The sequence below is a fragment of the Coturnix japonica genome, chromosome 4 (genome assembly GCF_001577835.2).
Source record: "Coturnix japonica isolate 7356 chromosome 4, Coturnix japonica 2.1, whole genome shotgun sequence".
Classification (NCBI taxonomy): domain Eukaryota; kingdom Metazoa; phylum Chordata; class Aves; order Galliformes; family Phasianidae; genus Coturnix; species Coturnix japonica.
In genome coordinates this window covers 503,389-516,723 of record NC_029519.1, presented here as the reverse complement: position 1 = coordinate 516,723, position 13,335 = coordinate 503,389, and the positions used below count along the sequence as shown (strand labels likewise).

Here is a 13,335-nt window from a genome sequence, read left to right as displayed (position 1 = left end):
CAAAGAGCTGCACCACCTTCTCACTGCAGTCCCAGAGCCCTCCCAAGGCAGGTGCCCCATCCCACAGGACACTGCAGCCTCATCCAGAGCGGCCACAACTATGGGGATGCCAGAGTGCTGTTGAAGTGGCAGCAGCCACAGCCCAGCTGCATTCATTGCCCTGAGTGAGGACTGTTACAGGGAAAGGGAGATCATAATTAAGCACGTGGCATAAATTCTGAGACAGCAATCCGACGTGCCTGAATAAGACTTGGAAAGAACCAGAGAGCACTGAGCACGTGAAACTATCAATTCCCATTGAACCCCCCACGTTTACTCTGTCTATCCTAGCAGAGGCCATGCTCACAGTGCGGACCCCTCCTGGTACAATGTGACAGCAGCAGCTGCAGGACAGCGGGAACAGCAGCAGCTCCTCCTACAGGAGGGAAGGGCAGCATAACACCGGGGAAAGAACCCCGCATCTCGGGGGTTGCATTAGAAACGTGATGTACTGCCACCAGCTACGAGCAGCTGTGCAGCCAAAGCACCGGGAGCACAAGGAACAAAGCTCACACCACCCCAAGCAGGCCACGGAGCCGCAGACACAGCCGTGCCCAACAGCAGCAGGCAGCGCAGGGCAGGGCTGCAACAAGGAAGGCACAGAGTTCTCCCCCTGCAGCAGCCTAAGGACTGCCACAACAGTCCCCGTTTCAGGCTGGAGTGACGACAGTCGTCCGTATCCAAAACGCTTCACTTGTGCTGCAGCACCTCTCCACGGTTTGCTCAGGGAACCACCTGCTTGCACAGGGCAGGCGGCTCCCACACAAGCAGTGGCTGAAAAGAATGTTAAAGAACAAATTACAGTTTTGGCTTCTTAGTTTTCTGGTCACACAAGACAGGTAACCACCAATCAATTCTCAGTCCAGCGCTTGCTGCACTGACACTCACTGCTTGCTCTCTGCTATGCTCACAAGGGCCAAGATCTTCAGTAGACTGTCACCCTCAAGAGGAAAGGCCAACCACTCTCAGTAGAGGTTTATCAGATGCGATTACAACATTGCAGTGGGCAAATTATTTATGAGCCCCTCAACAGAAAGCTGAGAAGCAAAGTCAGCTCAGTCTGATGGTGAGCTGCAGCAGGCAGGGCTCCCAGCTGAGAGCACCAGCATCCCCCACTGAACAACTGAAAAAACACCAAACTTGAGCTATGATTTATTCAGCTGGAGACACAGAGCTCAGGGAAATCTAGCTCCCAACCTGCCCCCTGCCAGCTACAACTCTGCAGCAAATCTTAAGCATTATACATCCTGCTTTCACAGCTTTAGGTGATGGTTTCCACACTGAAAACTCAGCGTGTTATGAGGCAAAAAAAGCAACCTCCACCTCATCACCAGTATCTCCCTGCTCATCCTTTCAGATTCACAACACTTCTGAAGTCTGTAGTGATCCAATAAGCCAAAAGACCTGCGTTACAGAACAGGCCACCACCAGACTTTTAAGTCAAAATCAAATAAGGAAAAAGCTGGGATTTGGTTTAATTCCTCCTTAAAAGAACCTCCCTTCTTTTCAAAGAGGTGCCAGATCAAACGCAACTCCTATTATCTTTCTGTTATAACACCACATTAATTCACAAGGCTGGACATTAAATACTACAGAGACAGAACTCTAAGGGTTTCCCCAAACACACAGTAAAATTCTTATGCTGAAATGGGAGTTTTTCCTCCAAGAATCCAACTTGAGCAGTCAATAGCTTTTAATGTCTTCCTCCTCTTGAATAGCTGAAACTTCAGAAAGCTCAACCAGTGAAAGGAAAGCAGCACACTCTAAAGGGGAAAAAAATAAATCACATTCCTTAAAAGTAATAATTTAATGGATGTTTAAAAGAATTCCCACCTTCATTTGACACTTGAGTATATGAAGCACTTAGCTCCTCCAGCAGCACTCACAGCCCCAGCAGGCACACAGCCACCCTCAGCCCCACGTACCTACTGCTGCCTTCCCTGCAATAATCCAGAGCTCCCAGTTACCTGATCTCTTCCCTTCCTCTTCCCCACACTCTCAGTACATATAATAATGCCATCCCAACTACCAAGTATTTGTAGTGTTTATAGGAGAAACAGCACTCTTCTCTATAAATATATATTAGGTGTATTTACACTTTAACAGGACCCACTTACATCAGTTTCAGGTCTCTTTGCATTAGTACAGGAGAAAGAAAATCCAAAGCCCATTTTCAGAAAGAAAAAAAAAACAAACACCAAAAAAGACATTTTAACAGCAGCTTTTCCACCCCCGAAGCATTCCAAAGTTCCCCCCTGGGACTGCTTACTGAGAACAGCAGGCAACATAAAGAACTTCTGTACAATCTTCAGCAAGCAATGCGCCAGCTCTCACTCAATCCCTATGCTGAAATATAAATTAGACACTTACAATGTTTGTGCATGGTTCTCCAGGCAGGAGATATCCTACTGGAGAAGGAAACCTCCCCCTCTCCTTTTATAAAAAGTGTTGGGAAAGAAAATATAGAAAAGTTTCTCACATTTCATTTAAGGTACAAAGGAACAATCAGCAAAATTTGCTTGCATTTCTGTGGAAACACCAACCAGGTAAACAACCAAGTGAATGGATGGTACAAGCAATCAAGATCAGAATTTGTACCCTATTCCATAACAGCTACCAGCAGATTTATTTTCCCTTCCTCCAACCAACTCATTTTAAAACTTTTGGAGCCATGCCCTGGTTTGGTACGTTACCATCTGAATGCTTCACCTATCAAAATCTCAACTTCTCGAGATGCACTCGGTGCTCCCCAGACACTTCTACTTCCATTTCTAGTCGCTACATAAAGTACTAGGTAGGCCCCTCCTGCAAAGCAGCCTTTGCTGTTTCCCCAGGACTTTTTAATCCAGAGGAACACGAAAAGATTCATAACTATCTACTTAATCTCTCATTGGATGTATGGATTAGTCAGTGTAGCCACAGAGTTCAAAACACTTGGCTAAAACACACCTTCTTGACGCTGAAGCGGGTAAAACATAAATACAGAGAACATTAATAGGAGCAAAGGCAGTCCCTTCTGCCCAACTCTAGTTAACAGCAAACTGGACCCAACTTATTTTTTGCTGAGATCTGATTTCAAAGTGAAAGCTTACAGTCCTGTGATGCATTTTATACACATTTCACTATTCTGTCAGTGATTGAAAAAGAACAGGAATCAAACACATTCTTCCTTACCCACCCAACACATAACAGCAATGTAAGGCATGTTCACCCTAGCAAGAATCCAAGCATAAGCAAGAACCCTGCCAGGCAGTGTGATCCTGTTACTTCACCTATCAAGACTCCTGAAGTTCCAAGATCTCTCCCTCTGTTCCTCAGGCAGAGTATTCCCTGTCACAGTGTGCATTTCTCATTCAACACAACTAAAGAGCAGGGTTAATTAAACAAAAGACTCAATAGCTGGACTTCCGTATCTTTCAAGAACACGCAATCAGTCTTGCAGTTCTCTGGCTTTATCCCACAAGCAGCCTTTTTAGACCATCTCCATATTTAAACTAACAAGAGATAAAGCCAATGATCATCTGCAGTGTTGGTGTAAAACTTCAGGCTGTGTCACACAGTCTCCCGATTGGGCATCACTGAGGTGTAAAGGTGAGAATCATCCAGCTGATAACGAAGTAGAAGAGGAAGATGGGGTACACTACGAGTGCTTTGCGGTGCGGAGGCTGGCTGTCTGCCAAGAAGGCTGTAGATGCTGGTGACAGAGAGAAAGAAAAATACTTGAAACAGCATGGAACTAAAACATTAACATCCACCGCAGCTGTTAAACTTGAAGATCTTGACTAGAATTAAGTTGAAGGACAGAAAACAAAGTGAACCACAGCTCAGTAACAATGGTCTCCAACTGCAAATTAAAATGTTATCATGTAGAAACACAGATGCTGATTAGTATTCTAAGATTCAGCCTAACAGATTAAGAACAAGGAAAATAATTCAAACACACCTGTTTGAGATAAGCGTTCTTTAAAGAGTACTTATAACAGAAACGATGAAATGAAATAGCTAGCATTTCACATAAAATTTAATACTAATTACTGTCTTCCCTCCAATGGCAATTTATGCCTTACCATGAAAAAATCAACAGGAGTGCATTCAAAGGCTGAATCTCTGACAACACAAGGGTTGGAAGAACTGTTTCTGCAGTACTGCAACGGCCTAGGAAACACCTGAAACTACAGAAACCCTTTGGCTTCATTCAGCAGAATGCAAGCAGAGCTACTCCTTGAAGCATTGTACTACTCAGCGCACAGAGCACTGTGGTAACGCTCATGGGTACTTACCTAACGTTGACCAAGCAAACATAGCAATCACTACAATCAGGCGTATAATGAAGCTGACAGTGCCGGAACCTGCCAGCAGCACCAGCCTGCACACCAGCATTGCCACCGTCAGGGGCAGGATGCAGTAACCCAGAACACACAGGCTCTGAAAAAAAGATCTAAAAAGGAGGGAGAAAGGTAGTAAGAGCACAGCACCTCCCCAGATTTCATGCACTGAAGCACTGTAACTGTTCCTATAAAACAGCACTCACATAGTTCCTCCAAGAAGCTTTGAGTTTAGTGTGATGACAACTGCACCAAACCAGATGATGACGAAGACCTCGGCAAACTGCGGCCCTCCATCTTCCTTGCTATCCGCTGATCTCCCCTGCAGCATCCTGTTGTAGACAACAGATACAAGGAGTCAATTGCAATTGTTGACTGAGCTTTTGCAAACCTACAACAGAACTCAATAGGAAACTGGAGATGTTGATTCCTAGTAAGACTGTAGACCAATTAGTCTTATTTTTATTTTTGTTATCCTCAGTTTTATACAGGAAAAGAAAATGACTGCTGCCCAACTGAAGGCACTTCAGTCCACTTGTGTACTTGTATTGAGGACTGTGTAAGCACACACTAGAGAAAATCACAGACAAAAGCCAGGAAGATGAACACTAAAAGCTTGGTAGCCTCTCAAAGCAGGCAGAGCACTGCTTGAGAAGAGTTATGCCTTAAGGAAAGCTTGTGGCAAGAACTGCATGCAGGAAATGCAACACAATGCATAGAAAAGCAAGCATGCATAGATTTGAAGATTCAAATTACACGGTATGTTTCTGATCAAGTATTTTACTAGATGTTCTCTGGGCATTGAATTATGCGGGTGCCCTTTACCCAGACAGCAGATGTCAAAGTATCTACCTTACCCGAGGCACATAGGATTTAATAAAGCACCAAAACACTCCTGAGAGCCACAGTCACCTCCCACTGATGAGCTATTACAACAGCCCCTCATTTCCATCAGTTCTCTCCATAGGATACACAATACATACACAATAGATCTTAAACACAAGTTTTGGCATGCAGATTAGGGTCAAAGAAGTTAGCCAGATGCATTAAAGTCAAGAGCATTGTGAATCAGGATATTTTCAGTATGATCTTTCTATGATTGGAAGCACCTAAGGGGCTACAAATGTCCAAAATGTATTTTATAAGTCTAAGCAGGCTGTGTTTGTAGAAGACTAGAGAAGCAAAGAGCATGATCCTGACACAGGTAAAAAGAAATCCCGAGGTTCTGATACTCCCAGTGTAAAGTAATAAAACAAATACAAATAAATCTACCCTCTGAAAGTACTTACAGAGCAAGTGAGACACAAAGCACCAAAGGCCCCCAGAGATCCCCTGGGGGTAAAGAAAAAAACAAAGTCATAAATATTACAAAATGATATTTTTATGTCAATAATTAAGTACCCTTTTCCAACTGCAGTAGCATCATTTTCATTATCCCTCCTCACAACTTTCCTATTAAGCCACACTCTATATGTCATCTATGGAAAGCCTGCTAACTATAGAAGTTAGTACTTCTACATGTCCTGATAAGTGCCACTTTAAATCAGCTTTGCTAACCCTCTGATTTCTCTCTTCTGCCATTCAGCACTCTATGAGAAGAGAGAGAACACAGAAAACACTTCTGAATCCCCATTCCAGAGAATCCCACAAAGCATGCTGGCAAAATGACTCTTCACACATTAGACAACCATCTCATACATACAGTCTCTGAGGAGTGCGCTGCTCTTTTTGGGATACATGACATGGACAAATTTCTTCCCAACAGCCTTCAGATCTCTCAGCTGAAATAGAGAAGGAAAGTTACAGACCTCAACCAAAAGCAGAAAGATAAAAAGTAAAGCAGCATTCATAGTAAATCAGAACAGTACCCAACCAAAATATTCTGGTAGCAGACTTTGCAATAAACAATGCATGTATTGTATGTACACTACTTAAGAGCACAACAGCATTGCACCTAAGAACATCCAATAAAGAAAAATGATTTCTTTGCTCCTTGTAATGCCCTAATAGGATAATAGAATGGTGGCAAAGTCTTTGGCTATAGTAAATGAGAACGAGCCCAAACACATCAGCCACTGATACAGAAGTGAAGAAAAAAAGCTACTTAACTTTGGAAGGGCTCAGGTAGGCAGGGATCTTCAGCAAGAGATGCCCTCACCTCACCTGCCAGCTCTTAAATGAGGGTTGGGAAGGGGTGGATCGTGGACCTATCCCTTCCACCACTCAGGTGCTCTGCATGTTCTTAAGCTCCCCTGGGCTGGCTCAGCCTTCCCACCAGGTGCTTCATCACTGCTTCAGGCCTTGACTGAACATTTCTACTAAATCTCTCTAAGAGTATAAAGTTAACTAAAAATCCTACTGATTGGGATAGTCTCCTCCCAAGTTCCATATGGTTTTATGCTTCCAATGATTTTAAGATGGGAGAAACTTTGAGGCTATAATTCAACTATTTGTGACTAATGTATATTTGCATACATTTTACATAGGTAATTCTATAGGAAAAAAAAAACAACAAAAACTACCCACAACACCCCCCCCCCCCCCCCCGAAAGCTTATTTAGATGTACAGGCTGAGTAAAGGCATACAAAGAATACAGGTTTTGCAGAGCAGTTGGCCAAAGAGCTCACACAGACTCACAATGGTATCCCTGACAGGTTCATCCAGCGTGGAGTAATCTTCCTCTGGGGAGTTGGACCCAACAGGAACAGTGATCTCCCCTTCCACTGGGATATCCTCAGATATCGACACATCTGCCAGCCCTGCAAACTGAATGAGCCGGGAAATCTTTAGAGTGAAGGAAACTCAGAACAGCTCACATTCATTCCTGGTGCTTTATCAGTGGAATTAGGTGAGAACCACTGCTCTGAGCTTTAAGGGAAAGCACTTATACACCACATCCAACGACAGAGTCCAGCCACTGCCTGACATAAGCATGGGCTGACGTGATGCTCCCAGGTGACCAGCTGTATGCAAACAACGCATTTCTGTTCTCTTCAGTAACTCCATTAACTGCTGCTTCTTCCCTACGCAGCCAGCAGTAACTAAAGGAAGCAGAAACCTCGTTTATGCTCGTTCACAGCGTCACACAGACACGTCTCCGAGCACACGGACCCCACAGAACCAGAGAAAAAACCGCAACACTGCGCACAGGGCCGCGCTCCGGCCCGGCAGACACTGAGCCCACAACGGCCCGCACAGCACACAACACACAGCCCCGCCCGCAGCTGCTTCAGAGTGGAAGGGAAGCCCAGTCATCCCATCCCGCCCGGACCCACGGTGCTCTCTCGGCACTGAGCACGCCCGGCGCTCCGCTCCGCTGCGCTCCGCACTCCCCGCCGCGCTCACCAGCGGCTCGGTCGCTGCCGCCGCTCCACTCCCCTCCGCCGCCGCCATCTTGGCTGCAGAGCCGACGTGGCGCCGCGATTACGTCATCACCCCGCGCGGCGCCTCAGCGTCACGTGCCGCGGAGCGTCCGTAGTAACGAAGCGGCGCGTCTCCTGGCCGGCAGGGGGCAGCAGCGCCGCGCACAGCGGGGTCGGGGCTGGGGCGGGGGTCGGCGGCCCCGGGAGCGGCCCCGCAACCCTCGGGCCCTGCGGGGGCCTGCTCCGTGCGGAGGCGTCGGTGGGCGTTAGGAATTACTCCTTACGGCGGAGCGGCCCCGGCTCTGAGCGGTGCCCATCCCCGCGCCCCCGGAACTGCACCCCCAGCGCCGCGCCCGGAAGCGGGGGTCGCGGTGCGGTGCGGGGATCCGGCCCGGAGAGCAGGGAGCGGAACGGGGCGGGGTCGGGCGGGGCCGGGGCCGGGCATGGCCGCGCTGCGGGGCCCCCGCGGCGGGGGGAGGGCGCTGTAGTCCGCCCGCAGCCCGCCCTCCCCGCAGCTCCGCAGCTCCCAGCCCGCCCCTCCCGCAGCGGCATCCCGGCCGTGCCCGGCGCGGCCCCGCGCAGCCATGGGGCACCCACCGCTGGAGTTCAGCGACTGCTACCTGGACAGCCCGGATTTCAGGGAGCGGCTCAAGTGCTACGAGATCGAGCTGGAGAGGACCAACAAGTTCATCAAGGAGCTGATCAAGGACGGCAACGCGCTCATCGCCGCCATCCGCAGTGAGTCCCAGCGGGGCTCTGCCCCCAGCCCTCGTGCTGCCCCACGGCACTGCCGGGCAGCTCCGTGCGGTGCCTGCAGTGCTGCCACTGGGATAGGGAACAATAGAACAACGACTGGTTGTTGTCTTCTATTCCCAACGCACTAAACAAGAATGCTTTTTCTGGAATATAATTGCACACAGCTGCTTCTGCAGCGTGTATTTACTGCTGCTCTGTCCGCACCACCTTTAGGAGTGCTGTGCCTGCTGTGTCCCGGTGCCCACGCAGGGCTCCCAGGCTGCAGGCAGGGCTGAGCTCCCCCGCGCTGCGTTGGTGTAAGGACAGCAAGGCGTGCATGGTGAAGGTGCTCCATGTCCTTTAGAGATGGAGCACAACCAGGTCTCACAGGTGCCTGCATGGAGCCTCACCAGCACAACCAGCTTCTACAGTCACAGCATCAGAGCATTGTAGAAGCAGCAGAACTCAGCCCAGAAACAGCCCGTAGTTCTTCTCTTTGTGTGTGTATTATTTGGTATCCAACCACACATAGACTCCTGTACCAGCTGTGAGAGTCTGACTTGTTCAGAAGCACTGAGGCCCTCTGATCCCCAGAGCAGATCTGCTGTGTCCCAGCCCTACACCTACTGCCCTTTGTCCACGCTTTTCCCCTCTGGGACCAACACATGTACTTTCCCAGTGCTGTCTCTTGCATCCCATCTGTTGTTACAAAGACTTAAAATAGAGCTGAAGACACTGCTGTTAGTGCTGTGTATGCATCAGGTCAAGGGAAGACAAAAGAACCTGCAGCACAGGGTGTGCTTACGTGCTGCTTTTGGTTTGTGTTAGCAGGTTTAGCTGCTGCTCTTTTGTTTAGAGCAGCTCAGGGCTCAGTGTTACTGGGGCTGAGTCTGGCATAGCCCATGTGTGCCCATTTGGAAAACTAAGGCTGGCATGGCCCAAACACCAGCATCATAACTCAGTGGGATGCTGATTTTCTGCAGAGGAAACTAAAAATCTCTGTTTAGACCAGGTCAAAAAAAACCAAAACCACCAGAGAAACAACAATAAATCAAAACCCAGTTTCTCTCATCAGACCTGTCTGCTCTCTGAAGGCTCTGAGCTATTTAGGTTTTGTGTGGGAAGGTTTGTTATCAGTCACCGCAGTCTTACAATTAATATTTACAGTGAGAGGTAACAGGTTTTCTCCTGTCTGTAGTTGGCAGCTAACACTGAAACGTAAAGAAATCAGTGATAAGGGTGGGGCTGAGAGAAAGGTGGGAGGGGACTTGTGAGGAGGAGTGGGATTTGGGGCAGTATCCTGTGCATTACACACATCTGTGACAATCAGAAAGAGTAACACAGTGGAACAGTGACACAGGAGGCATAATGACAACAGAAGTAGTGCAATGGAAAGGTGTTAGAAAGGAAAAAGAGCTCACCAGCCTCTGAAGATCTCAGCTCACAGGGAAGCCAGAGATCCTCCCCCAGTGGCAGTCAGCCCTTAAATGAAGTCTGAGAGGTGCAGCCAGGCTCCACCCCTTCTGGTTTGCACAGCTCAGTTGCCTTCACCTGTGCTCCCAGAGCTGACTAGGTCGTTTCCCCAGGTGATCAGTCAGTGGTTCAGGCTGGGACTCAGCAGTTCCCATACAACATAGTAGCATCCACATGGTGTATGGAGAGAAAGGTACGCTGCCTTGTGTGGGTCTGGTGGGCATGAATGACCTGCTGCCAGCAATCTATATGTAGACCCAAACCCTGAAACTGCCCAGAGCTGTATTTTATTTTCCACTTGCTGAGTCATGGGAAGAACAAATGAGTGTGAGTCTGTGTGGGGTTCTGCAGAACCCTGGTTTATGGGCTGCTGCTTTGGGCTGTCCTTGGTACCTGGTGCACACGTCCTCTCCTTGGTTGTTTTCTTTGCAAAAGTGCCTGGCAAACTGAAGGTGTATCAGCCTGCTTGTTGAGTGAGGAGATCTTAACTGTGTTCTGACAGAACCTGAACATGAGAATCCTGCCTGGTGTGAACTTTAATGTGGGCCTCCAGTATCTGAAAAGTGCTGTTTCAGTGACCTGCATTGGGGGTTTTTGGACTTTTCACAACAGGACTGAACATGCCAGGTTAAATGCCTCCAGCAGGGATGTCCTGGGGGTGGGTGTACAGCTGTAACAGAGCTCCCCACTGCTGGTGCTCACGTCCCAGTCCTGCTGCAGGGCAGATGAGCTTTGACACTGAGGGGGTGGGGGCAGAGATGTGAGCCTGGTGGTCAATGCACTGAGCCCCTCCAGCCTTTCCAGGGTACGGGAGAGCAGAGTGTGTTGATGTTCTCCCTCATCCAATACTGACCTGTTACTGAAGAACAGCATGTGAAGCTCTCCTGAGCACCATGCAGCTGCAGGTCCCACTGTCTGCTCCTGTGCTGGTCCCACCACTGCATTGCTGCTGCTGTGCTTCTTTGTCAAAGGGAAAAAAGAGGGAGTTATCTGTACATAGGACACCCTGAGATGGCAAAGTAGGAGGTGGTGCCAAATATGAAATAGAACTGACTAAAGCAAAGCAAAATATTGGGCAATTGTAATGTAATGAATTTGGACTTCAAAGATAGCAAAAAAGTTACTTTGAGACAAAACAAGAGATATTTTTGTTGCGGAGTTGGCCATATCCTTCCCTATTCATGCCAGAAGTGCTCAGAGCTGCTGGAAGTGCCAAGTGGCTGTTTCAGTCCCATGTGCTGCCCTCACACCGCAGCACACAGTGGGATGCCATGCACTGCTGCAGCCCCGTCCCCGTGTGTGTTGCAGGGCTGCCCTGAGCTGCAGGCAGGAGGAAGGACGAGGAGCTCCGATGCACCACCTGCATTTCTCCTCCCTGGGAGTGCCGTGTTGCTCTTCCCAGCAGGTACAAGGTGCAGTGCTCACCATGCAGGTGTGGAAGGCAAAGAACCGTGTGTGCGGGGTGGCTGCTCTGCCATGCACATTTCTTCCTTGCAGTGCCAGTCCCTGACATGAACTGTGCATCAGGAAGCTCACAGCTAGGCAGCCTTGTTATCGTAGCAACACATCATTTACATCATTTTCTTTCTGTGGCTCGGTAGGCTGCCTTGTTTTACTTTTTGTTGTTGTTTTGGTGGGGCTTGCTGCTTTCTGCTGTGTGTGTGTTTGTTTATGCAGAAGCATCCATCTTCCCTGGTCTTTGATCTTCTTGTGCGATTACATATCAAGTGGAGTTTGATAAATGTCAAGTTGAAGCTGTTTTTCTTAATTGTGAGTGCTACAAAGGTCTAAGCTGGCTTTTGAAGCTGAAGAGCTTTGAGATCTCATGCAGATGTTGCATACATGCTTTTGAACTCCATTTTTGCACAGTGCATAGTTTTGCAAATTACTTCTGAATCTGCATGCCAGCTAAGCAGCTTCTCCAGGCAGTGTGAGTGTTTCATTCTGGAAAGACAGCACTATAAAGGAACACACTGAGGTGTCTGTGCATGCAGAGCACATGGTAATATGTATCAGAAGAGAGCAGGCAGGTGTTTGTCTCCATAAAGTAGCTGTTGACATCCATTGGTTCCATGCAGCAGCCCCAGCAGCACTGCTTGGCGTGGAGCTCTATGTCAACAGAGCTGCAATGCCATCAGAGCTTTCAACAGATCCATGTGCTGCCGTAAGGGACAATGATTGAGGATTCAGTGCTTTGGAGTGCAGAAGTGTCAAGAATTCTAAATACTGTAATGAGATTAAAGCAAACCTGGAATGCCTGTCTGATTCCTTCTGAGCTCCCTGTGCTATTTCATGTGATGTCTGTAGACAAAGGCTCAAACCCCTGTGCTGAGGTTTCTGGAAGTTGCATGGTGTCTTTGATCCTAGCACTGCTTTTTGTCTATGTGTGGACATGGCTGAAGCTCCCATGCAGAAGGGAGGAAGAGGAAGGTGCTCCATGCCTCATGTGCCCCTCAGCTGTCCCTCAGCTGCTGGCACATGGAGTGCTGGAGCTGTGTGGGCAGACATAAGCTCTGTGCTTGGGTGTTGAATTGCTGGTAGGGAGATACTCTGCACAAAGTGTGAGCCAGCATGTGCTGCCTTAATGGGATGTGCATGGAACCCTTGTGTGTGTTCACAGAGCCCCAACATGAGGGTTCACTGAGCCCCACTGTCTCACAGAAAGCCATTCCTTCAGCTGCCCACTGCACTTGGGGGAATCTGGAAGCCAAGCAGGGTTTGTGTAAATAGTTCACTGGTCAGGTAGGTGTGAAGAGCTGCCGTGCATCCAGGATCACTGTACTGATTAAACATGGCTCTGTTCTCCTCTCCTCTGCTTGCATCCTTGCACTTGCCTGTGCTCAGGCAGCACTCAGCACCTGAGCTGTGCACTGAGCTGTGCGGGACCAGACCCGGAGTGATGGGCAGGGCACTGGGAGTGTGAGCTGGCTCTGCTCAACCTGGCCTCTCTGCCTTCCCTGTGTTTGTCATTACAGCAGCACAGGGATGCTTTATCAGCAGTGATAAAAGCAGCTTCCGAGGAATGTGTTTGGGATTCAGAGCACTGCAGGGAGCCTGTCTGGAGCTGCTGACAGAGCAGGCAGCTCCGAGTACTCCCGCATGAACTGCATTCAGTCCCGTGTCCAGAGCCCTGCCTCTTCACTGCCCTCAGGCACATAGCTGCTGTTTGCCCCCAGTGCTTTCTCTTTGGTCTGTTACTGAAGCACAGAGCTTCCTTGGGATGTCCCTGGGGCAGGAATGGCTTGCTGCCGTGGGAACACCTTCCCCCCTTTCCTGGAGTGAGTTACCATAAGAAGTTCATGTCAAGCTTTTCCTGGACTTCAGTAGGGGAAAAATGGCTTGCTGGAAAATTCAGCACTCTCCTCTATAAGTAATATCTACTTCCATTTTCCTGCTCCTT

General features: G+C 48.6%; 2 protein-coding genes across 6 annotated transcripts in view; one reads left to right on the top strand and one right to left on the bottom strand.

Moving 5' to 3' along the window:
- Window positions 1-1,831: 1,831 nt before the first annotated feature.
- Window positions 1,832-8,127, bottom strand: YIPF6 (Yip1 domain family member 6). 2 transcript variants are annotated; one of them, XR_001554510.2, is made up of 8 exons: window positions 7,711-8,127; window positions 7,003-7,131; window positions 6,067-6,145; window positions 5,654-5,696; window positions 4,571-4,696; window positions 4,320-4,477; window positions 4,107-4,211; window positions 3,620-3,733 (listed from the first exon to the last, which is right to left on the bottom strand). XR_001554510.2 is itself a non-coding variant. In XM_015860020.2 (7 exons), exons 1-7 carry the CDS (start codon window positions 7,756-7,758, stop codon window positions 3,615-3,617), a joined length of 702 nt encoding a protein of 233 aa, XP_015715506.1. In that variant the 5' UTR covers window positions 7,759-8,120; the 3' UTR covers window positions 1,832-3,614. The 2 variants fall into 2 exon arrangements, 1 of the variants encoding a protein (XP_015715506.1); XM_015860020.2 differs by lacking the exon at window positions 4,107-4,211 and having other exon boundaries at window positions 1,832-3,733; window positions 7,711-8,120.
- A 94-nt stretch (window positions 8,128-8,221) lies between these two features.
- The window catches only part of OPHN1 (oligophrenin 1), a 45,833-nt gene continuing 40,719 nt past the window's right edge, over window positions 8,222-13,335 (top strand). For 2 of the 4 annotated variants that reach the window (XM_032444514.1, XM_015860017.2), the window contains exon 1: window positions 8,222-8,465. In XM_032444514.1, the coding sequence (XP_032300405.1) occupies window positions 8,312-8,465 (154 nt within the window). In that variant the 5' untranslated portion in view covers window positions 8,222-8,311. The remainder of the gene's footprint in view (window positions 8,466-13,335) is intronic. The other 2 variants (XM_015860014.2, XM_015860016.2) reach the window with 2 other exon arrangements.